This window comes from Arvicola amphibius, chromosome 15, assembly GCF_903992535.2.
Source record: "Arvicola amphibius chromosome 15, mArvAmp1.2, whole genome shotgun sequence".
In the NCBI taxonomy this organism is placed as follows: domain Eukaryota; kingdom Metazoa; phylum Chordata; class Mammalia; order Rodentia; family Cricetidae; genus Arvicola; species Arvicola amphibius.
In genome coordinates this window covers 52,761,158-52,788,869 of record NC_052061.1, presented here as the reverse complement: position 1 = coordinate 52,788,869, position 27,712 = coordinate 52,761,158, and the positions used below count along the sequence as shown (strand labels likewise).

Genomic DNA, 27,712 nt, shown 5'->3' with positions numbered 1-27,712 from the left:
GAACTCTTCTTTCCAACTAAGCCAGGCTCATCCAATCAACTCCGTGTCCTGTCTTTGCTGTCACCAGACCACATGACATCCCAGAGTCTCTCCCTGGCATTTCCTGTCCTCCGAAGCCAGAGCCTAACTCCAAAACCCCAAAGTTTCTGTTCCAATTCGCTCACACTTTCAGTTCGGCAACATGCTCTCCAGGCTCCCACACCATGACCCCACTGCAGCCCTGCAGACCCAGAACTCTCCCACTGCAAGGCAGGTGTTTTCTGAGGTCACTCGGCCTCTCAGTTAGAAAGCAGGGCCCGAAACGTGGCTAGCCATCCCTCCCACCAAGCCCACTGCAAACCCTAATGACTAGAAGATACCCACCACCTGCCACTGCATAATGGTGGCTCCTTCTATGAAGTCCAGAGCGGGACATTTAGTTAGCAGCTTTCCTTCAATAAACCCCATGCTTAAAGCTAAGGTTATGTGTGTGTCAGAAATGGTAAGTAAGGCTCTGAGCACACACAGAGACACAGATGGTCCTCCAATTGGACACACTCAGTGAAGTATACACATAACCTCGTTCTCAAAGTCTAGCACAGCATCTGCTCAAACCGGGTCTTGAAATGGTAGGTAAATGAGGACAGTTAGTTTAACCCATCACCATTCATGACTACAAACATATTTTTACACTAGTGTAAAAATATAGATTACAGTGGGGGGTGGTGGCTCACACCTTTAATCTCAGCAGCACTCAGGAGGCAGAGGCAGGTAGATCTCTGAGTTCAAGGCCAGCTTGGTCTACAGAGTGAATTCCAGGACAGTCAGAGTTGTTACACAGAGAGAGCCTGTCTTGAAAAACCAATAGATGTGTGGTGTGTGTGTGTGTGTGTGTGAGAGAGAGAGAGAGAGAGAGAGAGAGAGAGAGAGAGAGAGAGAGAGAGAGATTGCATATGACTAAGAGTAAGCTATCTAACACTGACTTTTTAAGGACATTTCTGGCACTAAGACATGGTATTTTCCTGGTTGTAAGTTGATTTGCCCAAGCTACAGAGAAAACAGCTCAAACAACACAAACAACATGCCAGAGAATTCACCACACCACACCACAAAGTGCTTAGTGCACAGAAAACTTGACTGGTTTTCCTTTCCCAGCTCTTTTCCTTCTCCTTTTCTTCTGCTTCATGGGTTTGCATCCACTGAACACACTCTGCCTGCCCACACCTTTCCCCAGCAGGTGGGAGCTCATCATGTCTCATGTCACCTAGCAACCTAAGCAAGATTTTTACCACGACCTGGCTACCCAGTTCTTCATAAATGATCTACCCTGTCTTATTAAGCAGAAGAAATAAGAGAACAGAAGTCGCAACACTCACAGCCTTGATGTGTTTGCTCCTTAATGACCTTATATGGGAAGGGTGGTGTGGGAGAAGTGTCTGTATTCTGTCAATCATGTTTTAAATAAAAGCTGATTGGCCAGGCAGGAAGTATAGGTGGGTCAAACAGACAGTCAGTAGAGGCGGGGTGATGAGAACAGGAGTATTCTGGGAAGCAGGAAGCTCCCTCCGCAGTTCTGCCCAAACCACTGAAGAAGCAAGATGTGAGCTGCCCCTCTGAAAAAGGTACTGAGCCAGGTGGCTAACATACATAAGAATAATGGGTTAATATTAGCTACAAGAGCTAATAAGTAGCCTGAGCTAATGGGCCAGTCAGCCACCATAAGAGTGCTGAGAATTCAACCCAGGTCCTCTGGAAGAGCAGCACTTAGTTGCTGAGCTAGCCCTTGCTTGATTGGCTTTGGTTTTTGGTTTGCTTGAGAATTTTTTTTTTAGGCAGGGTCTCATTCTGTAACCTTGGGTGGCCTGGAGCTCACTCTACAGATGAAGCTAGCCTTGAATTCACAGAGACTGACCTGCCTCTGCCTCCAAGTTCTGGGATAAAGCTATGTGTCACCAAGCCCAACCCTTTTTACACTTATGAGTCAACTTGTGATCCAATGGTTAAACTCCGAATACTATTAAAAAAAAAAAAAAAAACAAAAAACTATGGGGGTGGAGGAGCAAGTAGCCCTGGCTGGCCTTGAATTCTAGGTTCAGTAAGACTGTCTCAAAACAGAAAGTGCAGAGAGACTGAGAAAGACACCCAACAATGACCTCTGATCTCTAAACACACACACACACACACACACACCACCTCCTAAACTGAGCTTTTTTGGAAACCAGTGAATCACCCTGACTCTCTCATCTCTAGCAATCCCTCTCCCTTTCTTGCTTTCTCCTACCTGGTCATCTCACCATTACTCCTGCTCTTTTTGTGACCTCTTCCCCACCCCCGTCCCTTCACCATGGAACAGCCACTGCTGACAGTGAAGAACAGCCCACATCTATCAACAAGGGTGCTCCACTGTCTCCATCCACCATCCCAGAGACATCTTCTTCCCACAGCACAAACAAGCCACTCCATAGCTGTCTCCACTGAGGAGCCACGGGAATCTTGCTTTAGATTTTCACGATCCCTCTTCTAGGAAGAAGCCTACAGGTCCCTTAAATGCCTAGCACCCACAACACAATAAGTGCTTAGTTTGACCTAGGATAGTAAATGCTTAAATTTATATGGAAAAATTAATAATTCAGCCAAACAGTCAGTCACTGTGTATTCCCATAACAGGCAATTTGACCAAAGTTGACCATTTCAACTTGCGGTGTGCAAGTTGAAACACGGCTAGTTTTACAAACAAAATCAGCAAAGCAGAGAGCAACGGCACCATGCGTTCTGCTCTGGAACTGGGCACACTTTTTTGCACTATATGTTACTGCCATTTTTCTTTTCTCTTCTTCCACAGCTAACAATGTTGGTCTGCAGAGTACAAAGACAACATTACAACATTAAATCACCAACTGTCAATCAGAAAGGATGCTTAAAACACTTAAGTGTGAAGTTACAGAGGATTTCCCCTCTTGTCAGCTTTACAAGATAAACAGGTGCCCAATTTCCACAAACGTTGTTTGATTTTTCAATGAATTCGACCAACTAGAAGAACACAGCTGTTGAACTCAGCATCTCCTATCCCTGTATCAGATTCCTAACCATCCCCCCCCCCCCAAAGTTGCCTTAAAGGGACAATTTTGTTATTTTTTCCAACACAGAGTAAAAGCAAAATAAAACAAAGGTGTGATCATTTTGCCCTTCCTTAATTTCAGAGAAAAATGGAGGGTGGCCCCTGAGCGTTCGGCGACTTAGGCAGACAAAGCCACCTTCCTCCCCCTCTCGCTTGTTCCGAAGTCACAGAAGGCAGGCCACTCCACTGCTGAACAGACAGCAGACGGGAAATACCAAAGGGAACACATTCCACTCTGGTACAAAGGAAATATCCTCAGGTGCTGGAGCGAAACTTCAGCGTGGGCTGTTGTCAAGCAGAGAGGGTAAAACAGTCTAACAAAACGCCCTTCCACTTCTGCCCCACAATGGAGGAACGCGGTTTAAGGGAGACAATGTTAGTACTATTCCAGCAGGAAAACAGAAAAGACGCTCCCCCGACCCCAGGCCCTGTGCACAGCTTGTCCAGCGAGGTATAGAGGTCGGGAGGGAGCTCCGACTCCAGAAGCGAGTCCAGATTGAGGTGTTTCAAGGACCCTAACATCAGTCGGAACCACTCCACCGCCCCCACCGGAGTCCATGAGTCCGGGCCGACCCAACCAAGGCTGCCTGCGCGACCTGGAGATGCCGCAAGAACACAGAAGGTCCCCGGCCCGGCTGCGGCTCCCGCCTGTACGGGATCACCCAACTCTTTCCACACCCCCCAAAGTTCCGTGGCCAACCCTCCGCGGCAGGCCTGCTCCGGGAGAGGCCTGGAGCTGGATTGCCAGGGCCCGCGGTCGGCCGGGCAGAGGCGCCCCGCCAGGCAACGCCGCGCCTCCCGCGTGCCGCACTCAGCCTCGCCCGGTACCGGCTCCGGGCGCCAAGCCGCCCACTCCTAAGCCCCGAGGACCCAGACCGTGTCCAAGGACTGTGCGGGTGGCGATCGCGGCCCAGTCCGAGCGCGCCGAGAACTTTGCGGTCGCAGGGTCCGGGCCGGGGGCGCAGACGAGGCCGCCGGGCTGCCGCACTTTCCCTTTCCCCGCCTCCCGGTCTCCCTCCTCCGTCTCCAGGAAGCGCCATATTGATCTCCGCGCCTTCCCCGTCCGCTCCCCGCCGCGCGCCCCAGGCCACTCACCTTGGCCACGGCCTTCCGGTAGCGGGTCACCGCCTGCTGGATGAGGCTGAAAACTTTCATGCGGCCGTCTCCGCACGGCACGACCACCCGGGTCCTCCCGAAGCACACGGTCACTTTCATGCCGCCGTCCCTCGCTGGCCCCGGCCGGAGAGGCACTGGGCCCGGCGACTGCTGCACGCAGGGCGCGGTGGGGCCGCTGCGCCGGCGCGCCGGCGGCTAGGGGCGCGAGCAGGCGGCGGCGGCGGCACCGAGCCACCCGGCTACCATGTCCAGCCCGGCCGCCTTCACCTGGCCTCGCCTCGCCCCAGCCTGGGCGCCTGCAGCCTCCGGCCACCTGTTCGGCGGCTTGGCTATTGGCGCGCTCGGCGGCGGCCCGGGGCGGTGTGGCGCTCGCACTCAGTCTGGACTCCGAGGAGGGGACCGCGAGGCGGGGAGGAGGAGCGGAGCGGCGGCGGGCCCGGGCGCACAGCACCGCGCGCAGGCGGCTGGAGGAGGCGCAGGGCGGGGCGCCCGTGAGGCCTCGGCCGCTGCCCGGCCGCTTGGGTCACCGCACGGAGATGCGCTTCGCAGCCCGCGGCGCTGGGTTTGGGCCGGCACTGGGCAGGGCGCGTCCTCCTCCTCCAACCCGCTTGCTCTAGAGCTGCGGCGTTAGGCCCACTCGGGGACGCCCCACCCACGCCCCCAAGGGCTCCACCGAGGTCCCCTCCCTTTCTTTGTGACTTTTAATCCCCTTCCTGGGAGAAAGCAGTTTAGGCTTGGATACGCCCCTAGAGCCCAGCAGCCACCGAGTCGCCCCGGGGAGGATAGAGACCCGACTGAGGAGGAAGCACCAGACCAAGTCTCTTTCTGTCCGCAGCGAGGCGAGCAGGCTCTCAGTCCTAAGTGCCTGGCTCCGGTGCAAGGCCGGGCGGCGCTGTTCTGTAGCAGAGATTAATTGGCTGGTCCCGAGAGAGGCTGGAGACGCTTGGACGCCCTGGTACTTCCTCTTGAGGCCACTATTTACCTTAAAGTTTCTTGGTGAGCCACTTGTTTAAATAAGTAGGACTTAAAACCCAATTCAAATACATTTGTTTCTTGAAAATTCTTCAATCTAAGCAACTTAACAAACCCTCTGAAAAATAAAGTCCGAATGCTCTCAGAGGAAAACCGTTCTAGGATATTCCCTCATCAGGCTGGCTCATGGCTCATAACTCAGGCAGGCACTGACACACCCCCAACTCCCTAGGGAGTGGGTGACATGCAGACTTAGACGTTTAAAAACTACGTGGACCAAGTCTAGAACAGTGACTGAAGCTGGCCTCCGACTTATAAGATGTTCCTAAATAAATGTGTACCATTGTCTTCAAAGAATGGCAAACTTCAAGAGAGCCGCTGTTGGCCTGCTTGCCCCTCACTATATAGAAAGTTCATTTTGGGAGATGGGGGAAGGGAGATGGGGGATGGGAAGATGGCTCAGTTCAATTCCCAGAAATCTGGTGGGGTTAGGGGGAGGCAGGTTTTGTAGTGTAATTGTAATCCCAGTGCCTAATCTCAGTGATGAGAAGACATGTGGATCCCTGGAGCTTACTGACCTACTTGGAGAGTGCTTGTCCCGAAAAAATGTGCGTGTGTGTGTGTGTGTGTGTGTGTGTGTGTGACATCCAGGGCTGATCTGGCTTCTACATGCACATGCACACACTCACATGTATGCAAACAAACATGAACACACATAAAGAATAAAAACAAAGTGTAAAAGGCTTTCGAAATGCAGTCATCCTGCAAAGATTATTATTTCCAAGGCAGTTCATACAATGCAATGCTTACCTTTAGACTACATATCCAATAAATAATGCCTGGACTCCCATGAGTTGGGACTGACAGGTATATCATGCTCATTGAGTGGCAACGATGATGTGTTTTATATCAAGCCCTAAACTACACTTTTACAAGGTTCTTCCTCAAGAGTCTGGTGAAAATTTCAGAAATGAATGAAGAGCAACTGAAATAGGACTGCCTGCTATACAGTAGCAACTATGGGGGTATCAAAGAAACTACTCACTCCCTTGAACAGAGAAGGAAACAGCCTTCTAGTTTCCTCCAAGAGAAATACACTGTAACAATATTTATATGTTAAAAGTAACAAATGGCCACAAATAAAATGATCACAATGTAGTTTATTTAATCAAAGATACTAAATAATGCCATCTTGACATATAGAAACATTAGTGAAATGGGGTCTTGTTTTATAGCCCACCGGCATGGAGAAAATCAACAAAATAAACAAACCTTTATCCAAAGTAACCAAAAGGCATAGAGAGAATATCCAAACTAACAAAATCAGAAAGGAAAGGGGGGACATAACAACAGACATGAAAAAAATCCAGAGAATCATCAGGTCATATTTCGAAAACCTGTACTCTACAAAGTTGGAAAACTTAAAGGAAATGGACAACTTTCTGGATAAATATCACTTACCAAAATTAAATCAAGACCAGATAATCAAATTAAACAGACCTATGACTGCTGAAGAAATAGAAACAGTCATCAAAAGTCTCCCAACCAAGAAAAGCCCAGGACCAGATGGTTTCAACTCAGAATTCAAAAAGATTTTCAAAGAACTAATACCAATACTCCTCAAATTGTTTCACACAATAGAAACAGAAGGAACATTGCCAAACTCTTTTTATGAGGATACAATTACCCTGATACACAAACCACAGAAAGACATTACTAAGAAAGAGAATTACAGAACAATCTCACTCATGAACATTGATGCAAGAATACTAAATAAAATACTGGCAAATCTCAACAGAGGAATCTAAAATGGCTGAAAGACACTTAAGGAAATGCTCAACATCCTTAGTCATCAGAGAAATGCTATTCAAAACAACTCTGAGGTTCCACCTGTAAGAATGGCCAAGATCAAAAACACTGATGACAACTTATGCTGGAGAGGTTGTGGGGAAAAAGGAACATTTCTGCATTGCTGGTGGGAATGCAAACTGGTACTGCCCCTTTGGATACCAGAGTGGTGATTTTTTTAAAAATTAGGAAACAACCTTCCTCAAGACCCAGTAATACCACTTTTGGGTATGTAGCCAAAAGATGCCCAATCATGCCATACGGACATGTGCTCAACTATGTTCATAGCAGCTTTGTTTGTCATAGCCAGAACCTGGTAACAACCTAAATGCCCCTCGGCCAAAAATGGATAAGGAAAATGTGTTACATTTACACAACAGAAAAAAATAACGACATCTTGAAATTTGCAGGCAAATAAATGGAGCTAGAAAACATTATTTTGAGTGAGGTAACCCAGACCCAGAAAGACAGTTATCACATGGACTCACTCATAAGTGGTTTTTAAACATAAAGCAAAGAAAACCAGCCTACAAATCACAATCCCAGAGAACCTAGACATCAATGTGGACCCTAAGACGGACATACATTGATCTAATCTACATGGAAAGTAGAAAAAGACAAGATCTCCTGAGTAAATTGGGAGCATGGGGACCTTGGGGGAGGGTTGAAGGGGAGGGGAGAGGCAGGGAAGGGAGCAGAGAAAAATATAGAGCTCAATAAAAATCAACAAAAAGAAAAGAAAAAGTAACAATGGCCACAAATGAAATTATTACAATGTGGTTTATTTAACCAAAGATACTAAATACTGCCATCTTAATGTATAGAAGCATTAATGAGATGGGGTCTTGCTTTATAGCTGAAGCATTCCCAGGATTGCCTCAAACTTGCAATCCCCCAGCCTCAAAGTGCTGCGGTTGCCCGTGTACAGTTTAGTAAGTCTCTGCATTCATATTTCTCGGCTAGGTCATGTTGATTCTGTGTGTGACTAGTGTCCATGGCACAGCTCACTGTGGAGCACATTTCCAGAGCTCAGTAGCTCTACCTGGTCAGTGGGTGCCATCTTGGACAGCACAGCTCCGGAGTTCAGGGCCACTAGCAGCCCAGAAACAGTGTGATGTCAAAGAAGAGACTCACAAATGGACTGGACTCCTTGAGGCAGAAACTGTTTTTCACAAGGTGGGCTCAGTTCACGCTTCGTGACTGGATGAGGGTGTGTGAGTGACTGAATATGACGGGGTGCATGACAAGTGTCATCCTGACATGCAAATTGCACAGCCGTGCAGAATATAATAAGCAAGGATGGGCTGGGCCCGGAGCTGTCAGAGTGCTGGCCTAGAGTGTACAAAACCCTGCCTAGATTTAATCCGCAGTTCCGCATAAACTAGGCATAATGACACATACTTATAATCCCAGACAAGGGGACTGGAAGCTCAAGACTGTCAGAAGGCTGGAGAGACAGATGGTTCAGCAGTTAAGAGCATAGGCTGTTCCCTCAGAGGGCCTGGGTTCGATTCCCAGCACTAACAAAGCTGCTGGCAACCATCTGTAACTCCAGTTCCAGGGGATCTAGCACCCACACATAGTCGTACATGCAGACAAAACAGCAACACACATAAAAATAAACATACAATGGTTGTCCTCAACTACACATTGAGTTTGAGGCCAGCCTGGGCTACAGAGCGAGTTCCAGAACAGCCAGAGTTAAACAGTGAAACCTTATCTCAAAACACCACCCACCACGAAAGAGAGAGGGAGAGAGAGAGAGAGAGAGAGAGAGAGAGAGAGAGAGAGAGAGAGAGAGAGAGAGAGAGAGAGAGAGATTAAGCCAAAATGGATGACCAAATTTGAAACTTAATCCCAGGGACCCATATGCTAGAAAGGGAGCACTAATTCCTACAAATTGTACTGTGAGCCGGGCGGTGGTGGCGCACGCCTTTAATCCCAGCACTCGGGAGGCAGAGGCAGGCGGATCTCTGTGAGTTCGAGACCAGCCTGGTCTACAAGAGCTAGTTCCAGGACAGGCTCCAAAGCCACAGAGAAACCCTGTCTCGAAAAAACCAAAAAAAAATAAATTGTACTGTGACCTCTACACACATGCTGTATATGTTATGACATATTAAAGGTAGCTGACTAGGGGCTGGAGAGATGGCTCAGTGGTTAAGAACACAGGCTGCTCTTGCTGAGGACCCAATTCCCAACAACCACAGGGTAGGGAGGCTCATGACCACCTGTAACTCCAGTCCCAGGGAGTCCAGTGCACCTTGTGCAATTATTCTTACAGCTAGATCTGGGTACATCCAGCCTACAAATGACCACTGTGTAGTGTCAGACACTCGTTTGTCTTCCTCTGATAGCTACCCTTCTAAGTTCAAAGCTTGCTGTCATGGATCTCTTGCTTTGGGAAGTCGGTACCCAATCAAAGCCTCCATGCTTTCTCAGATGAAGGTATCCTTGGGGGGAAGATCATGCAGCAGACTTCTCATCAGAGATCCAGAACCCACAGCAAGAAATCGTTGAACCCACAAACAGATCTCCCTGTTATGGCACAGTCCCCTTTCCCATTGATCAGTTTGCAGGCCAAGTGTGTTGGTTTGAATGGGAATGACTCCTGTAGGCTCATATGTTTGACTATTTGGTCCCCAGTTGGTGGAAATGTTTGCAAAGATTTGGGCAGTGTTGTCTTGTTGAAGGTGTATCATTAGGAAAAGACTGTGAGGTTTCAAAAGACCTCTTCCAGTCCTACTGTGCGTACTGCCTCTGTGTGTGGGTTTTAGATGCTTTGGTTCTGCCGTCATGAACTCCAACCCTCAGGAACTGTAAACTCTATTAAACCCTTCCTTCTAAAATCGTCTCTGACATGGTGTCTTATCAAAGCAATAGAAAAGTAATTAAGACAGTAGACAATGTCACTTTTCTCCTCAGAGCTGTTCAAAACTGTGTACCCCATTCCGAAACAGAACCCCTATCCTCATAGTGATTTCCAGGGGCCCAGGCGATCCATGTTCCGTTTCCCATTCCTTTCTCCCCAGCTCCTTGTTCATGTTGCCCATTATTAGTTTTCCTGCTGGTCTCTAAGAGCCAAACTGAGTGGACTCTTGCTTCGGGGCCTTTGCATTTGCTGTTCCCAAATTCCAGAATGTTCTTCTTAGCCTCTGCCTGGCTTCAGCCCCTTGTCCTTCAGGCATCTACTCAATATCATTTTCATATTTCTTGACCTCCTACCTATAGTAAATTCTCCCTGTGCCTCTCAAGGCCTGTCGTTTTCTTCTTCTCCTCAGCACTCGCCACCATGTGGATATGAATTCGCTACATGTGTCTCCAAAAAGCCGGCAACCCCGAGAGAAGAGATCTCATCTGTTTTGTCCACTGCTGTAGTGTCTGAGTTGCTAAGTTTACAACACAGCGTGTTTGGCCTGTCTTGTCTATCTGTACGCCACAGGTCTTCAGTGCCTGCAGGGGGCGGAAGAGAGTACCGGATCCCCTGGGACTGGAATCACAGATGGTTGGGGAGCCTTCCTGTGAGCGCTAGGAATGGAGCCCGGCTCCTCTAGAAGAGCAGCCGGTGTACCTAGCGGCCGAGCCATCTCTCCAGGCCCAGTTGTTGCTATTTAAAAATAGTGAAAGCCAGCTGTGTGTGCGGCAGTTGTCCGCCGAGAGAGGGGTTGGTCAGCTGTGGCCTGAAGTCCGCATCAAACCCACCATCTGTTTTCGTGTGCCCTGTGAGCTAAGAATGTGGATTTTTTTTGTTGTTGTTGTTGTTGTTGTTCTGTTTTTTTTTTATCCCTTTCAAGTGGCTGTGAAAAAGTAACAGCAACAACAATAATTTGTGATGTGAAATTTGCATGCAGTTCTCACGTCGATGTCTGCATTTAAGTGCTAGCTGGGACACGGGTGCGCTCATTTTTTTCTTGTCTTGGCTGATTGTGTGCTACATCGTCAGATGAACAATCGCAGCAAAGAGCAGACGGTCTCTGGCTTAGAGCAAGACATAGCGATTGAAAAGTAAACGCAGGGCTGGCGAGATGGCTCAGTGGGCAAATGCACTTGTCACCAAGCCTGACAATCTGGGTTCTATCCACAGAACCCAAATATTGGAGAGAAGACTGTTCCCCACCCCCAGGCTCCCAACACGTATGCATACAAACTCTTAATTGTTGTTTTTGTTTAAGGTGAGACGCTGTAAAGGGCAGAAGGAATATTTCCTTCAGTCCTTGGAAGCAAGAAATGTGTCTCCCTTTTACTTCCTCCCCCACCTTGGGATCTCCACAAGAAAATGATGTGAGCTTCCATGTCTTTATCAGTTGTGGTAGGGAGATCCCAGCGACAGACCTATGCAGCTCCTCTCACCCTGGAGAGACAGAACCTGGGGCTTACCTCCCATCAGTACGAGGCGGCTGATTTTGGTCGTCAACTCGACCACATCTGGAACCAATGAGAACCAAGCTGTTGGACACTCCCTAACGCTGGGCCCTGCTGCTCTCCCTCATTCTCCTTCCAAAGGTCATGTGTCCTGTCGCTGGCAGTATTAAATCCCACTTCCTTAGGGTTCCAACACGGACTGAAGACGGGCCACTCTCCAGGACTCCACGGCCAGACACCCACCCTCCTGAGCTGAATGGCTGCGTTTTTCTCCTCTTTTCCACATATGACAGTCGTTGTTCAACGACCCAGACGCTGTCCTGTAAGCAAGCCTACTAAACTCCTTTTACTCTCTACGTTTGTTCTACCCACTCTGTTCCTTTAGAGAGCCCTGACTGATAGAGTAGAGCTGAAAACTGCCGGAGGACGTCACTGCTGTGGCTGTGTTCCATGATGGAAGGTTCTACAATGGCAGACCAGGAGCACCATGCTGTCAGCTGACCGTGGGAGGGGATCATGGGCAGGAATCGGGGGTGACCTCTGAGAGACTAGGACAGCTTTTGCTCACAGTAAATGAGAAGCCAGTGTTCTCTGTGTCAGTGCCCGTGCATAAGTGTTTGTGAGGCATGGAGTGGTGACCCACAGCGACTGTGACAAGAAATAGGTATTATTGCAAGCCACTAAGTGTGTGGTCATTCATCCACACACTAGAAAACTAATACACCTACACAATTCAGAGCTTGAGCTGTGATTAACATCCTCTGCCTTCTCAGGTTCCTCCTCAAGCCCTGTGTCCCAATGCTCAGTCCTTGAGGCTGCCGACCAACAGATTGGATCTCCGCAGGACTCTACTGACACTGTGGTTCTGCAGATGTAACCTGAGACTGAAATCTGACCCCGGCATCCTGCGCGAGTCTCATCTCTGAGCAACAAGTTAAGAAGGAAGTAAAGTAACCATGAGCGGAAGTGGTTGGAAATGAAGTGACCACAGAGTGGGTGATAAGTGGAGATAGCTGTGTACATATTGTTCTGGCTGGGCCACAGACGAGCTTGCCAGCTAGACTGTTGTAGGTAGGGATCCTAGGTAGGCCTGTGATGGAAGCCTATAATCCCAGCAATAAGGAGGCGGAGGTAGGAGGATCATTTCTTTTCTTGTTTGTTTGTTTGCTTGCTTGTTTGTTTGTTTTTAGAGACAGGGTTTCTCTGTGTAACAGCTCTGGCTGTTCTAGAACTCACTCTGTAGACCAGACTGGCCTCAAACTCACAGAGACCAAAGATGTGCACCACCACACCCATTATTTCTAAAACTTTTAACTTGTTAATTAAGCACAATATTTTTAAAGAATGTTTAAGCTGTCCACATTTTCAGATGTATTTTTCCAGGTGAATTCCAGAGGACACCCTTTTAAACAAAACACACATACGCACACACGCACACAGGCATGCACCAAGACGATGGTTATAACTGCTCTCTGTATGTTATCTGCGCTTATAGTTTGCTTGTGTTCTGATAGTTCATTACCTGATTGTCAGGGGTCATGAGCATCCAGAACAAATAAGCAGACTGCAGCTCCGTGATTTGCGTGGGGACCGTACCTCTGACAAGATCTGCTCTGTCGGAGGCGGAGCCACAGATGAGTCAGGACCTGTGGGTGTTAGCTGGACAGTTTGAAATGGAGGAGCATTGAGCCGGGTGCAGCTGGAACACTTGCCTAGAAACCGAGGCTTCCCTGTCTGTAAGAGGAAAGAGGGTAGTGAGAGGTGCTTCAGAGAACAGTTAGAGCTGGGTGTGGCGGTGGCGCACTGAGGCGGGTGGAGATCTGTGAGGTAAAGCCAGCCTGGTCTAGGAAGTGAGTTCTGGAACAGCTAAAGATGCACAGTGAGATCCTGTCGTGGGTGGCGGGGCAAGGAGAGCAACTTGACAATTAATGGATCAGAAAAGGCCCTTGGGAAAACCTATCCAACTAGATAATATTTCTGTAAACACATTTTGTTTTTAGAATAACATCGTCAAATAAACCATGAAGGAAAAACTATGTTGTACAATCATGTTAGTATCTTCCTAATACAATCTTCCTAAACAGAAATGCAAAAAATCAACTCCACAGTGAGTTCAGGTTAGTGTGGTCTACACGAGGCCCAATAAAAAAAAATCCAAAGAAGAAGAATAATTAGGAGCTGGGCAGTGGTGGTGCACACCTTTGATCCCAGCACTCAAGAGGCAAAGGTAAGTGGGTCTCTGTGAGTTCGAGGCTAGCCTGGCCTACAGAGCAAGTTCCAGCATAGCCAGGGCTACACAGAGAAACACTGTCTCACAAAGCAAAAATAAAGAAAGAAATAGTAACTAGGGATCTGGAGGATTGGCTCTGTGGTTCTGAGCCCTTGTTGCTCCTGTAGAGAGCCTAGGTTCAGACTCAGCACAAACTTGGTGTCACCTGGCATCGTCTGGGTACCTAGGCATGTGCACAGCATGCAAACATACATGCCATCAGGGTATGCACACATACAAAATAGAGTAAACCCATATTCAAAAGAAATGCTTAAAGAATAATCAATGAAGTAATGTCAAAGAGATTATTTTTTCATATTTTCAGTTTCAAATTTCCAGATGAATTCCAATAAAATATTTTCAAAATTACTATAACATGTCCCACTAGAGAGAGGTGAATTCAGAAAAATACCTTTGTACCCTCAGGTCGTCAGGTCTCGCACATGGCACAGATGCACAAAGACGAACGAACTGTTCAAGTTTAGCCATTGATTAGCCCCAGTTGGTATTAAAAATGAAAGGAAGGCCTTTCCTGTCAGCATCTCATGACAATGACGTTCTTACTCCCGAGAGGACTTCATGACCCAGATAGGAGGAAACACAGGAAGTCTCTGAGCTTCCTATAACACTGTCTGTGAACAGACAGATGTTTTTTCTGTTTGGGCACCATTTCTGTGTACCAAGGTCTTGAGATAAATAAAAAAGATTTAAGACAGGGCCACACATACCATATGTTCCAGAGCAGATCGCAGCGTGAACACATGTGCAGTTACCTGCAACCTTCAAATAAGCATGAACAGAAAATAGAAATAACCTAACACATGGCTTGTTAGGATTTGTCCTGGATAGACCAGGTTTATTCCCACAGGACCCTCTGTTTTCAGGCAGCGGTTGGCGTGTGAAAAGAGCACTTTCATCGGCGGTACAGATGATTTTAAATAGGGAGAGAATGTGGTGATTCCAATGGGAAACGAAGCAGCAAGCTTCTGAAGAGGGCTGTGAAACAGGCTCCCCCATTTGCTGTCAGCTGTCCCATCTCGCATCTCAGGAGGAGCGTAGCATGAAGAATCATCTTCGTCTGCAGGCAAGTTGCTACGTGGAAGTCTCTATGTATCAGATTTACCACCTGGCTATACTGTGCCCTTTAACATCCACAAGGTTCATGTGAATCAGAGGGAGGACTTGTGGAGTTAAACTCAGGAAGCCTCGCTTCCTCGTTTGTAAAAGCTGTAAACAAATAAATATACTCTATATGTTCACCTAGGTGTTGTCTCAGTAAGGTAAACCAAACCGCCACATCCTTGATTGCACAGTGTGCTTAGTAGAAATGTCTGGTTCTGCGTAGCCGTTCTGACTACCAACGTGTATTCTGTAGAATGACTTCAAAGGCTTCAGAATGAATTTTCAGTCGCTTCTTGTCAATACCCCAAGCTCCGTTTCTTATTTGGTTTTATCTCAAATATTTTGGTACCAAACTTTTCACCAGGATTTTTCTCCCTGTTCAGTCATTTCCTCTTAGAATACAAAGGGCTGAATCTCATATCTTGAGCAATGATAAACAAGAGCCAACATCTTCCACCCAGAAAGCAGCTCCCTCCCACTAGAGCAGAGGTTGATGACGGGCCTCTTCTCTCTCAGGTCCGTGAGATCATATTCCTGTCTTCACAGTTCCACTGAAATCCCCCTTGTTCAGTCACATGACTTCCACATTAGCCAACAAATATTCTTCCTCTGGAATTTTACGCTATACATTGTTTTTGTTTGTCTTTTTCTGATGGTTTGGGTTGGGTTTTTAAATAGGGTCTCTGGTAGCACAGTAGATGATAATGACCTTGAAACCCTAGTCCTGCTGCCTCCACCTCTCAGGGTGTAAGTCACTACTCCAGCTGGAATCTTCATTCTTCGATCGCCACACATCTGGAAAAGAGTCTGTCAATCCCTAAGTGGGGAAGAGTCAAACAAACTGATCAACTTAGGAACCATCAATATATCGTTTTCCATCCATGAGTTTGATCTTTTTTCCAATCCGTGGCGCTTTAAAATGCTTTACTGTAGAGCCTGCTCATTTTGGAGTATTTCTTCCTTGTTAGCCTATACATCTTTTTGTTTTGTTTTTTTTATTTCTCAAGACAGGGTTTCTCTGTGTAGCTGTCTTGGAACTCACTTTGTAGACTAGACTGACCTCAAACTCACAGAGATTCGTCTGCCTCTGCCTCCTGAGAGTGTTGGGGTTAAAGGCTTGTGCCACTACCACCTAGCTTGGCTTCTTTTTCTTGAAAAACAAATCTTACTCCCCCCACTCACAAATTTTGCGGCTCTGTTTCCCACATTCAGAGAAACTGCCAGGGTGAACACAGCTGGAATTTGATGGATACGCTTCACTCTGGGAAAACTGCCTTGTGGTCATGGTGTTTCCTCTGCGACGTAAGTTTTCTGTTATTGTTAGTTTTTGTCGTGTGTTGTTTATTTTGAGATATAGTTTTGCTAAATATTCCAAGCTGCTCTGGAACTCAGTACATAACCCAGACTAGCCTGGAAGTCATTGCAGTCCTCCTGTTTCAGCCCTCCAAGTCTGAGATTATAAGCAAGTGCCCCCACACCCTGATGTCATTTTCAGAATTATTCACACACACACGCACACACACACACAGGCGGAGGCTGCTCATTTGTCCCCAGCCACCCAGACCCGAAATAATCACCAGAAACACTGTTTGGTCTATTAGCTTGGGCTTCTTATTAACTAACTCTTATATCTTAAATTAACCCATTTCTATTATTTTATATTTTATCATGAGGCTCGTGGTTTACCAGTAAGTTTCCATCTTGTGTCTGTCTCCTTTGGCAGCTACAAGGTATCTCTCTGACTCAGCCTACTCTCTCTATGTAACAGATTTACCACCTGGCTATACTGTGCCCTGCTATAGGCCCAAAGAAATTTTTTTAGTATTGTTTGCTTTGATGTTACTTTGGTTGTTTTGAGACAGAAGTTCATGTAGCCAAGGCTGGCCTCTGATGTAGCTAAAGTTGATCTTGAACCCCTAATCTTGCTGCGTCTCCCCTCACATACAGGGACTGTGGGTGTGTTCTTCCATGACTGACTTTCTGAGGTGCTGGGGATTAAGTTCAGACCTTTGTGCATGCTAGGCAAGCACTCTGCCAACTGGGTCGCAGCCCAGCTGCTAAGTATTTGTTTTTAATCATGAATGGATATTGTAGTTCACAAATCTGTTTTCTGTAGCTATATGGGTAGACTTAGGCTTTTGATCCATTAATCTAGTGAATGTATTAATCACATTTATAGTGTCCCCTTTCACCTTGTTTGGGACTTTTGCATCCATAGAGGTAAGATAAGATGGGGTGGCAATTTTCTTTATTTCACACTGATCTTTATAGTATTGATAACTAGATCATAATAACCTCAATAAATTAATTATAGCATTTCAACTTCTTATTTTCTCCAGAGAGAAGACTGTAGATGATCAGAATTATTTGTTGCTTAAATTGAATGGATGCTATCTCTTCTCTACAAATAAGCTCCCAGCACCCCAGGTTCATCAAAGAGCCTACACAGGAGAAAAGAGTCCATGAAGCCCCCGGAGTGGAGCAGGATGAGTAACCAGCACCTGCTTCAAGCAACTAATACCAGGACCACCACACAATGCCCACTTCCGGAGAATGGGTGATAGATACAACCTAAGCAGTGACTATAGCCCCAACTGCATGTTGACCGTGGGAAAGACATCACCCACTGATGGCAAAGCTAGAGGAGCCTTTCTGGTGACAGGCTGGGTGAGTTCTGTTTACAACAGTAGTGTTTGCAAAGCTGATCAAATGAAGACAAAATGGAAGGAGCGTGCTCATGGGAGCCTCTAAAGGAACAGAACTGAAGGATGACTGTATCAAAGGGGGCTTGCTAGACCGGCTTACGGGATACAGGTTCAGGTAAGCTAACAGTGGCTGCCTCACCCTGGAGAGGAAGAGAATCCTGAAACTGTTCAGTTCCCAAGACTGTTGGTCCGAGCAGTCCAATTCTGATCTGAGGCCCGGAGAATTCCTGGAAAGCTGTTGGCCTTCTGTCTATGAAACTCCGGATTAGGTACTAAGATTGGTGAAGAAACCACAGCGACCGGGTAGGTGGAGCTGCCAGCAAGACTGAGGGCAATCAGGCAAAACCAATAAATAAAGTTTTCTTCATCCATGTCCTTTTGCTTGGGCTGCCTCCAGCATCTAGTTGGGTCTTCCTGCTTCAAATAATCTGATTAAGAAAGTCTCTCCAGGAGTGCCAAACTGTAGTGATATTTCAGAGCGCCTCTGTTGCAGTTACTTCTGAGCTCTGCATCCAGAACAGCTTCAAGGCTGCTGACTGAGATGATCCAGCCTCACAGAATACTCCAGTTGGGATTTGAGCATAATCCTAAATTTTCTTTGGGCCTCCATAATATTATCAATGTCCTCAATCAGCAGGAAGTAGCCTGGAAAACTACACCCACATTCCCAAAAAAATAGATTATGGATGTTTGTCTTCGTTTAGTGTGTTGGTTACAAGTTGTTATGGATAATGGTCATTAAAAAAAAAAGCTAAACAAAGGAGACTAGATTCAGCATCTTATTTATTTTGAAAAGAAAAAAAAGCAAAGTACTGTGGCATAATGCTTTTGTACGCTGTAAAAGTTTGCCACTCATATTGGTTTAGTAAAATGCTAATTGGCCAGTAGCTTTCAGGGGCCTTAGAGTCTCCAGCGCAGTACGTGTGTCTTTGTATATTAATAAGCGATCAGGTGGCTGAGGTCCAGGTAGCTTCAAGATGGGTCCAGTTGGCAGAGGAACCAATTATGTGACTGGAGGATTGAAATGTTCAGCCTGACTCCTAATTTTAAGGGCAGAGAGACAGACTGGAGACCGAGTTCAGTCACCAGTGGCCAATAATTTCATCAGTCACCCTCGGCTTCTCAGACTTCCAGACTTCCATGCTCTGACGTAATTCTTGAAACAACTGATATGCAGGGAAGATCTGTTCCATATGTTGGCTCTTGGTTCGGGCGTTCCAGTCCATTGCTGTTTGGTTCTGTTGATCTGCAGCCTGTGTAGGAGCCTCAGTGAGAAGTGTGAGGCAGAGCAAAACTGCCCCTGACATGTGACTGGGAAATGGGGGTGGGGGGTGGAAGGAGAAAGCGGTGGAGAGAGTCAGGGTCTTGATATCCCTTCCATGGTTACTCCCCAGTCAACTCCCTTCCATCACAAGGCTCCACCCTCTAAAGGTTCCAACAGAACCACAAGCAAGTAACCAAACCTCCACCACACAGACTTAGAAAACAGTGAGCGTCCGGACCATAACAGTTATCTATGTGAAGAAGTCTCCACAAAGACCCTGAGTGATAGGTGACCTGCCAATGCCTTTGTTTTGGAGAAAACAACCCGAGGAACTGCCGTAAGAATCAGCCTGTCATTTCTCTACACACCAAGGTACACACTACAGAAGTGGGGAGTATGGAAGGAGGGTGCAAAGCTCCTTTTGGCCAAGAGTTGCCATGGCTGGGAATAATCAATGAGTCAATGTCAGGTCGTAGGTAGCCATCTCTCGTGGTGGCCATGACTGAGGTTCATGGGGCAGGGACAGCGAGAGCCTAGAGAAACAAGTCACTTTGGTTCTGGAACCCAGGCTGCTGTAGTTAAGGGAGTTGCCACCATTCAAAATGAAGGAGCTTTGCAAAATGGCGTGGCCCTGGCTCACAGGAGGGGAGTGCTCTTGTCATCTCAGAGATAATGTTTCTGCACTTGGCACCCTACTGGGCCTTACCCTGTGTGTCTACTCATCTGCCAGTGATGTGGCTCCTTTTGACATATCTTCCCACAAACCAATAAGGGTCAGTGTTTCCCCGAGTTTACGAGCCACAGTCATAAATGTTCAATTATGAAGGGAGGGCACAGTACTCCTACTCTGCAGACAATCAGTAGGAAATACACAACATCTTGGCCCGATAAATACTGGACTCCAAAGCATGGCTGTCTTGTAGGACTGGATTAACCTGTAGGGTCCATGCTCACTGCAGGGAGACAATGTGATAATTCGATGTAAATTAGTTTTAAGATACCATTTCGAGCCTGGGGATTTAAGGAGTTGGTTATCAGCATGGAAATTCTTCCACATTTCTTCTGAAGACACACAAACATGTTTTCCTTTGATGAGAGAGAGGGGAAAATGTTACTCTTGGATTCTGTCTGGCGGCAGACAGTGTTCTCACCTGGGACTATTAAAAGACAACAACTTAAATTAAATAAGTAATAGACATAGACTGGCAGACTTGATTTATTTTTACCTAGATAGAACATGAACCGGTATAGAATGAGATTCTATAATTCTATTCCTTTATGTTCATGACCTTTTCGTGAGTGGGGTTGACAGTGTCCCCTGTCTATATACTATGTGTTTCCAAAGTATAATATCTGCTAAGTGTGAGTGTGCAGATTCACTTCCCCAAGGGTTTTGTGAAATAAAAAACGGTGTTGTCATTGTGTTGCTAACGGGGCCTCCTTTTAGAACTTTGCGATTGGCATCAGGCAGCTTAGAGCTTGTGAAAGGGACAGGAGAGAATTCTTACTATTGAGGTTGCATATTGCTGTGTGACACTATTCCTGGGAAACTGTAAACGACCAACCACTCACCCCAGAAATGGAGCCAACAACAGAACAGAGTGCAGATACCATCGAAGTCCAACTTGATGAATCAAAAAGTTTTCTTAGGGTGACTTACATTAATATGGGTAAAGGAGCTTACTTCCAAGATGGATGGTTTTATTTTGGAGAAAATTGTTGCACAAAATGTATGTTTTATTTCCTGTTTTTACATAGGTATGCAGGTGTAGTATGTACTCGTGTGTATATGCATTTGCATGTGTTTGAATGCAGGGTTTTGTGGTTGTGCGCGCGTGCTCATGTGTTTGTGTTGTGTGTGTGTGTGTGTGTGTGTGTGTGTGTGTGTGCGTGCGTGCCTACATGGTGTGGTGTCTGAAGTTAAAGTAGGGTGTCATCTTTGGTGGGTCTCCACTTTCTGTACTGAGGCAGAACCTCTAAATGAACCTGGACCTTGCGGTTGGGCTGGTCTGGCTAGAAAGCTGGCTCCAAGGATCCCCACTCATTGGGATTAAAAGTGGGCTGCCACACATTCTGTGTATTTGATCTCCAGGGCTCGTGCTTGCATAGGAAGCACTTGGCCTGCTGTACCCTTTCCCTTTTAATTAATAAATACATTGAGTGATGTATTTATATGTGGTATACCTATTCCTTCATGGGGACAGAGAAAGATGGTGGGTGTCCTGTTCTCTCACTCACCATGTTCCCTTGAGACAGGGTTCTCGTTGAATCTGAAGTTAGGCTACTAGCCTTCAAACTCTGTCCATCCTCCTGTCTCCACCCCTCGTAAGGCTGGTGTTACAGGCACTGACAGCCATGCCCAGCTTTTGCATCTGGTACTGTGGAACTGAACTCAGATCCTCATGCCTGCATGGTGTTCTTACTTGCTATTTCCTCAGCTCTGAGGAACTTTAAACTGTGTGTGTGTGTTCATGCATGTGTTTGCCACTGCACATGTATGGAGGTTGAAGAACAACTTGTGGGGCTTGGTACTCACCTTCTGCCATGTGGGTCAAGAGAGCAAATACAGACTTGCTGGTAAGTGCCTTCACATGCTGGGCTATATCCCTGGTTGGCGAAGTATTGAAGTTTTTTTCATTAAAAAAAAGGTATTAATTGTTTGAGAATTTCACTCAGTGTATTTTAATCACGTGCACCCTCAACTCCTCCCATTTACTCCTCCTAGATCTAGCCCTCCTCACTATTCCACCAACTTTATGTTCTCTCTCTCTCTTTTTTTTTTACTTTAATATCCCATGGACTCCAATTTGTGAGATTTTCACGTTAAAAAATGAGACTCAGGCCATGTGTGATGAAGCACACCTTAAAACCCGGCACTTGGGAATCAGAGACAGTCAGATCTCTAAGTTTTAGAGCAGCCTGGGCTACACACAGAAACCCTGTCTCAAAAGAAGCAGAATTGAAGAGAGAGAGAGAGAGAGAGAGAGGGAGAGGGAGAGGGAGAGGGAGAGGGAGAGGGAGAGGGAGAGAGAGAGAGAGAGAGAGAGAGAGAGAGAGAGAGGAAGAAAAAGAAGGACGAGGAGGAGGAGGAGGGAGAGGAGGAGGAGGAAAAAGTGGAGGAGGAGGAGGAGGGGAAGGAGGAGGAGGAGCCTAAAAAGAAGCTGGAAGACCAGTGGGTACTGTAGAAGGAAACGGATCATAGATCAGAGAAGATGTCCTCTTGGGGGATGGAGACCGCCCTTGGAAAGGCTCCGTTACTCCCATTACTCAGCAAGTCTGTGTAGACACTGGGAAATATTCCTTAAAGCCTGGAGTAGTTTGGCAACTTAGAAAAAGGTGCTTCATTGTCCTCCTCTAAAACCCAAAGCTATAGAGACCTGGATTAGAAATTTAAGGGTTAAAAGACATTTATAATTTGGTGGCCTGGGCAGCTATTCCTCACTCCTACTTCTTCAAAATGGTTTTATGGGAAGAGGGAGGAAAATAAAGAAAAGAAAAATGATTTTTTTTATGCTACCACATGGTAAATTTCTGAGCATAAATTTTTATGAAAACTCTGTAATGACTTACCATTTATTGGAAGGAGATGTAAATTTAATGGTTCTCTTTGAAGTAATATTTCCATTCTCCAGCCTTAGCTTCTTTTCAACGACTAAGTCAATTCAAGGTCTTTTGGGATAAGCAATAAGAATATTGCTTAACGGGTGTTTTTAAAAGAGCGCAGAGGGGCTGTAGAGATGACTCAGCAATTAAGAGCACTGGCTGCTTTAGCAGAGGGCCCAGCTTCAGTTCCCCAACCCAGTGGTGACTAACAACTGCCTGTAACTCCAGTCCCAGGATACTGAACATTTTCTGCTCTATGCTGACATGCAAGTGAGGGCACATGCTTACACACAGGTGAAACACCAAACATAAAATAAATAATCTAGATTTTTTAAATGACGATTTTTTACACAGAAAGAGCCCAGGTTGGAGGTCTCCATCGGGTCCCTCCTGCTTGGAACTGGGGGTGGGGAAGAGGGGGTGGAGCAGAAGAGGAGGAGGAGGAATTGTGGGATTAAGGAGCATGCCCCACCCCGAATCAGCTAAGCAGGGATGATGGGGGCTCACAGAGACTGAAACAGCAACCCTGCATGGGTCTGTGTTAGGTCCTCTGCATATATTATGACTGTTGACTTGGTGTTTTGAGGAGACAGTGGGAATGGGGGTGACCAGATTCTTGTGCCTGCTCTTGTGACCCCTTTCCTCCTCCTGGGTTGCCTCACCTAGCCTTGATCTGAGGGGTTTGTTCTTTATCTTATTGCATCTTGTTGTACTGTGTTCAGGTGATGTCCCTGGGAAGCCTGCTCTCTTCTGGGGTGGGGGCAGCATAGAGGATTGGGGGACTGCTGGGAGGAGTGGAAGAAGGGAAAATTTTGGTTGGGATCTATTGTATTAGAGAAGAATTACCCTGTCTCGAAAAACCAAAAAAAAAAAAAATTAAAAAAAAAAAAAAAAAAAAGAATTAAAAAAGCAAAATTAAATAAGGCAAGGTGGTTTGCTCCTGAAATCCCAGCCTTCAGGAGGATGAAGCAGGAGGACCAAGAGTTCCAAGTCAACCTGGCTACATAGAATCCTGTCCTGAAATAAATAACAAAACAAATAAGGCACTGACTTCCTTTTGCACTTAGATTTCTGTAAACATGCTTTGGCCCATCGGAAGCCTGCTACAGGACAGGAAAGCCGAGTGACCAGGGAAACACCGCCAAGGTACACATGAAGTTTAAAGGCTGATGATGGTGAAGAACTCAGAATCAGAAGTGGACTTAGGAGCCGGGGTGCTTGGGTTTGTGGACTCTGCCGGGTACCCTTGGCCAGATGAATTCACTCTGTTGGGACACAGTTTGCTCAGGGGTAAAACAGACACAATGATAAATGCCCACCTCATGGGATTGCGAAGATGGTGAATGAATCAGTAAACACACTGAGTACCTGACTAGTGCGAGCAGACTCTTGTTAGTGTATTTGTTCGCTCACCAAACGTGTAATGAGCACCTGCTAGGTACTGTAATAGTAGAGGTGCTCATGGTGTGTAACTCTGTGAATAGAACAGACGTACACAACACAGCTCCAGTCAGAAGCATGAAGGATACATTCTGAAGCCAGAAGCTCAATGAGGGCCAGTTGTTTTTATGTGACTAATGAGAAAAAAGATCATAAAAGGCATTTGGTAGAGGGCTTGCCTAGCATGCACAACTCTCTGGGTTCAATTCCTACCACCACATAAAGCAGGAGTGGAGAATTCTTGAAATTCCAGCACTGCCAAGGTGGAGAATTAAAAATTGAAGGTCACCCTTACCTACACAGAGTCCAGGGCTAGCCGCCTGGGTCCTATGAGACCTTGTCTGAGTTTTTTTGTTTGTTTGTTTGGTTGGTTGGTTTGGTTTGGTTTTTTTCTATAAAAGAGAAGTAAAGGATCATGAAATACATGAGAGATGCCACAGGAATTTGTGGGGTTGTGTTACTAAAAGTAACCAGCTTTTGTGTAGAACTGGCTTCCTTGGGGGAAACCAAGCAGTTCTGAAGAGCTTTGGCACCTGCTTGTTCAGACCTGCAGGAATCACTTTGCTGCTGCTGTCATAAACCACCGTAACCAAAGCAGGTTATGGGAGAAAGAAGAGGCTATGTTGGTGGTGGTGGTGGTTGTTGTTGTTGCTGTTGTTGTGACTCATGGTTCCAGGAGAGTAAGAACCCATCATGTCAGTAAGACATGGCAGCAAGTGGCAGGGATGGTGGCCAGGGCGGGAAGTTGAGAGTTCACGTCATCAACCATTAAACAGAGTGGACAGGAAGTGGGGTGTCTTGGTCAGAGTTCTATTGCTGTGAAGAGCCACCATGACCAAGGCAACTCTAATAAAGGAAAGCATTTAATTGGGGCTGGCTGACAGTTTCAGAGGTTTAGTCCATTATCATCATGGCAGGAAGCATGGCAGCATGCAGGCAGACCCTGGAGCAATAGCTGAGAACTATTGAACATGCTGATACACAGGAAGAGACCCAGCCTTGGAATGGACTTTTTGAAACCTCAAAACCTGCCCCCAGTGACACACTTCCTCCAACAAGGACATACCCCCTAGTTATTTCAAATAGTATTCCTCCCCGGTGACCAGTTATTCAAACCTATGGGCATATAGGGTCATTCTCATTCAATGGGGCAAGACTACAAACACTTAATGCCCAACTCCAGTGATATGCTTCTACCAGTTAAAAAAAAAAAAGTCACTCAACCTTCCCAAGCAACACTAGCTTTTATGTCAGTTTGACCCAAGCAAGAGTCATTGGAGAAGAAGGAACCTTGATTGAGAAAAAGCCTCCATACGATCAGGCTGTGTAGGCAAGCCTGTAGGGCATTTTCTTAATTATTGACGTAGGAGGACCCAGCTCATTGTGGGTGGTACCATCCCCAGGCACACCATCTTGGGGTATAGAAGTAGGCTGAGCAAGCCATGGTGAGCAAGCCGGTGAGCAGCATTCCTTCATAGCTCTAGGTTTCTGTTTTGAGTCCCTGCCCTGACTTCTTTGGTGCTAGTCTGTGATGCAAAAGTGTTAACTGAATTAAACCCTCCCCCCAACCCAAGCTGCTTTTGTTCATGCTATTTTATCAAAGCAGGAGAAACCCTAAGATCATCCGGGAATCACAGGGATAACATACAAAGCCTATGGGAAGGAACATTCCTCATTCAGACTCCCACGAGATGCATCTGGATTCCTCTCAGAGTCTTAGAGACACTCGTCAAGAGCAACTCCCCCTCTGCATTCTGCTCTCTGACCCGGTTCAGTCTGTCCCATGCGCCCTGACTGGTTGCCCTGCACTACTTCGGGTGACATCAAGGCACTTGACCCTGGTTCTCTTTTGGTTGTATCTCTGCTATTTCCTGGAGTTGTGTCAGCCATCCAGCTTTACAGATTGCTTGGCTGAGATCTGTATTTGTCGTTTTCCTTTGAAACTGTGATTCACAGTGTACGTGCTTTAAACAGAATCCTCCCAGCCCGGGAGACTGAAACGCTTGCTTTAAAAAACAAAGCTGCAGAGCCAGCTGTCCTCTTCGCAGCACACCGGGATGCCGGAGTTAAAGAAAGGAAGGGTACGCGCGCGGAAATCTCAGTTTTTCTCTCTGTATTAACCCAAAGGCTTCAAATGAGGAACAGAATGTCACTTTCTACTGCCAGGGTGCCCAAGACAAATCCAGCCAGCTGAAAAAAACAGACTTCTAAATGAGAGCTTAAGAAAACACCCTAGCCGGGCGGTGGTGGCGCACGCCTTTAATCCCAGCACTCGGGAGGCAGAGGCAGGCGGATCTCTGAGTTCGAGACCAGCCTGGTCTACAAGAGCTAGTTCCAGGACAGGCTCTAGAAACTACAGGGAAACCCTGTCTCGAAAAACCAAAAAAAAAAAAAAAAAAGAAAGAAAGAAAGAAAGAAAACAACACCCTGGCCACCATCAAAGCAGTCTTGTGATTCGTGTAGAATGTGTTCAGACGGGGTTTCTCAATCTAGTAAGGAAGGGCGATGACCACTGTGGCTGAGTTTACAATGTTCTCTTCCTGTCTGCTGGGTGTTGGAAGGCACAGCGGTACAGTTCTTTGGTGCTGGTGTCCGGATTTTACATCAGGTTCTGGTCCTTGACAAAAGCTGGGGTGATCTAGGTGGAGGAACCGCAGTTGAGAAAACGCTTCCACCCAGATTGCTGGTGGCAAATTTGTAGAGCATTTTCTTTTAATTAATGATTAATGGGGCGGGCTCAGTCCACTGTGGGCGGTTGCCGTTCCTGGGTAGGTGGTCCTTAACTGAGTGATTAAAAAAAACAAAGTAAGAGGTCTCAGGGTTTTTTGTTGTTGTTTGTTTGTTTATTATGTATACAATAGTCTGTCTGTGTGTATGTCTGCAGGCCAGAAGAGGGCACCAGACCTCATTACGGATGGTTGTGAGCCACCATGTGGTTGCCGGGAATTGAACTCAGGACCTTTGGAAGAGCAGGCAATGCTCTTAACCACTGAGCCATCTCTCCAGCCCCTAGAATACAAGTCTTTAATCTTCTTCAAAATATCCATGCTGGGAAACATGGCTTAATTGGTAAAGTATTGGCCATATAAAACACAAGGATGAGTTTGATCCCCAACACCCATATAAAATCTGAACGTGATGGTATGCACCTGCAGTTCTGGTTCTGGGGAACAGATGCAGGATGATCACTGGTACTTACTGGTTAGGTTCAGGAAGAGAACTTGTTTTGAAACATAAGGTGGAGAACTATTGAAAAGATACCAGGCATGAATCTCTGGCCGCCGTAGGGATGCATGTGTACATGCGCCCACACCCCAACTCCTAATACTAGAGTGTAGGGAGCTCAGAGGCTGACAAGGCTGACTAACTCCTCACAAAAACTCTTGGAGAGACAGACAGCCATAAAAATGGGCACCAATTGTCCCAACGGCTCAGTGTTTCTTCCTGTAACTAGAACAATGTAGATTTGTTTATCAGCATGAGGTTAGAGGAAAAGGCCTGGTCAACACTCTGGATTCACCCAGGGACCTAAAAGGGAAGATCTGGGTTGTTGTGCTGATGGTCTCCGTGTTACATACTGTAGTAGGAGGCTGCTCCTTTGTTTCCTGGCCACCCAGACCTGAAATAATCACACAGAAACTGTATTCATTAAAACACTGTTTGGCCTATTAGCCTGGGTTGCTTATTAACTAACTCTTACATCTTAAATTAACCTGTTTTTACTATTCTATGTATTGCCACGTGGCTATGGCCTACCAGTCAAGTTCTGGGGCATCTCTCTCCTTCAGCTGCTACATGGTGTCTCTATGACTCTGCCTTCTTTCTCCCAGCATTCAGTTTAGTTTTCCCACCTATCTCTATTCTGCCCTGCCACAGGCCAAAGCAGCTTCTTTATTAACCAATGGTAATAAAACATA

At 46.5% G+C, this 27,712-nt stretch overlaps 1 protein-coding gene and 1 non-coding gene across 15 annotated transcripts in view; both read right to left on the bottom strand.

Annotated features, from left to right (window-relative positions):
• Positions 1-4,611, bottom strand: part of Pard3 (par-3 family cell polarity regulator) — a 516,377-nt gene extending 511,766 nt beyond the window's left edge. For 3 of the 14 annotated variants that reach the window (XM_038312952.2, XM_038312953.2, XM_038312956.2), the window contains exon 1: positions 4,193-4,610. In XM_038312952.2, the coding sequence (XP_038168880.1) occupies positions 4,193-4,312 (120 nt within the window). In that variant the 5' untranslated portion in view covers positions 4,313-4,610. Of the gene's footprint in view, positions 1-4,192 lie in introns of all 14 variants that reach the window. The other 11 variants (XM_038312950.2, XM_038312965.2, XM_038312955.2 and 8 more) reach the window with 9 other exon arrangements.
• Positions 4,612-15,935: 11,324 nt separating this feature from the next.
• On the bottom strand, positions 15,936-16,093 carry LOC119802406. Its single transcript, XR_005283418.1, has one exon. It is a non-coding gene; the product is annotated as a U1 spliceosomal RNA (small nuclear RNA).
• Positions 16,094-27,712: the final 11,619 nt, after the last annotated feature.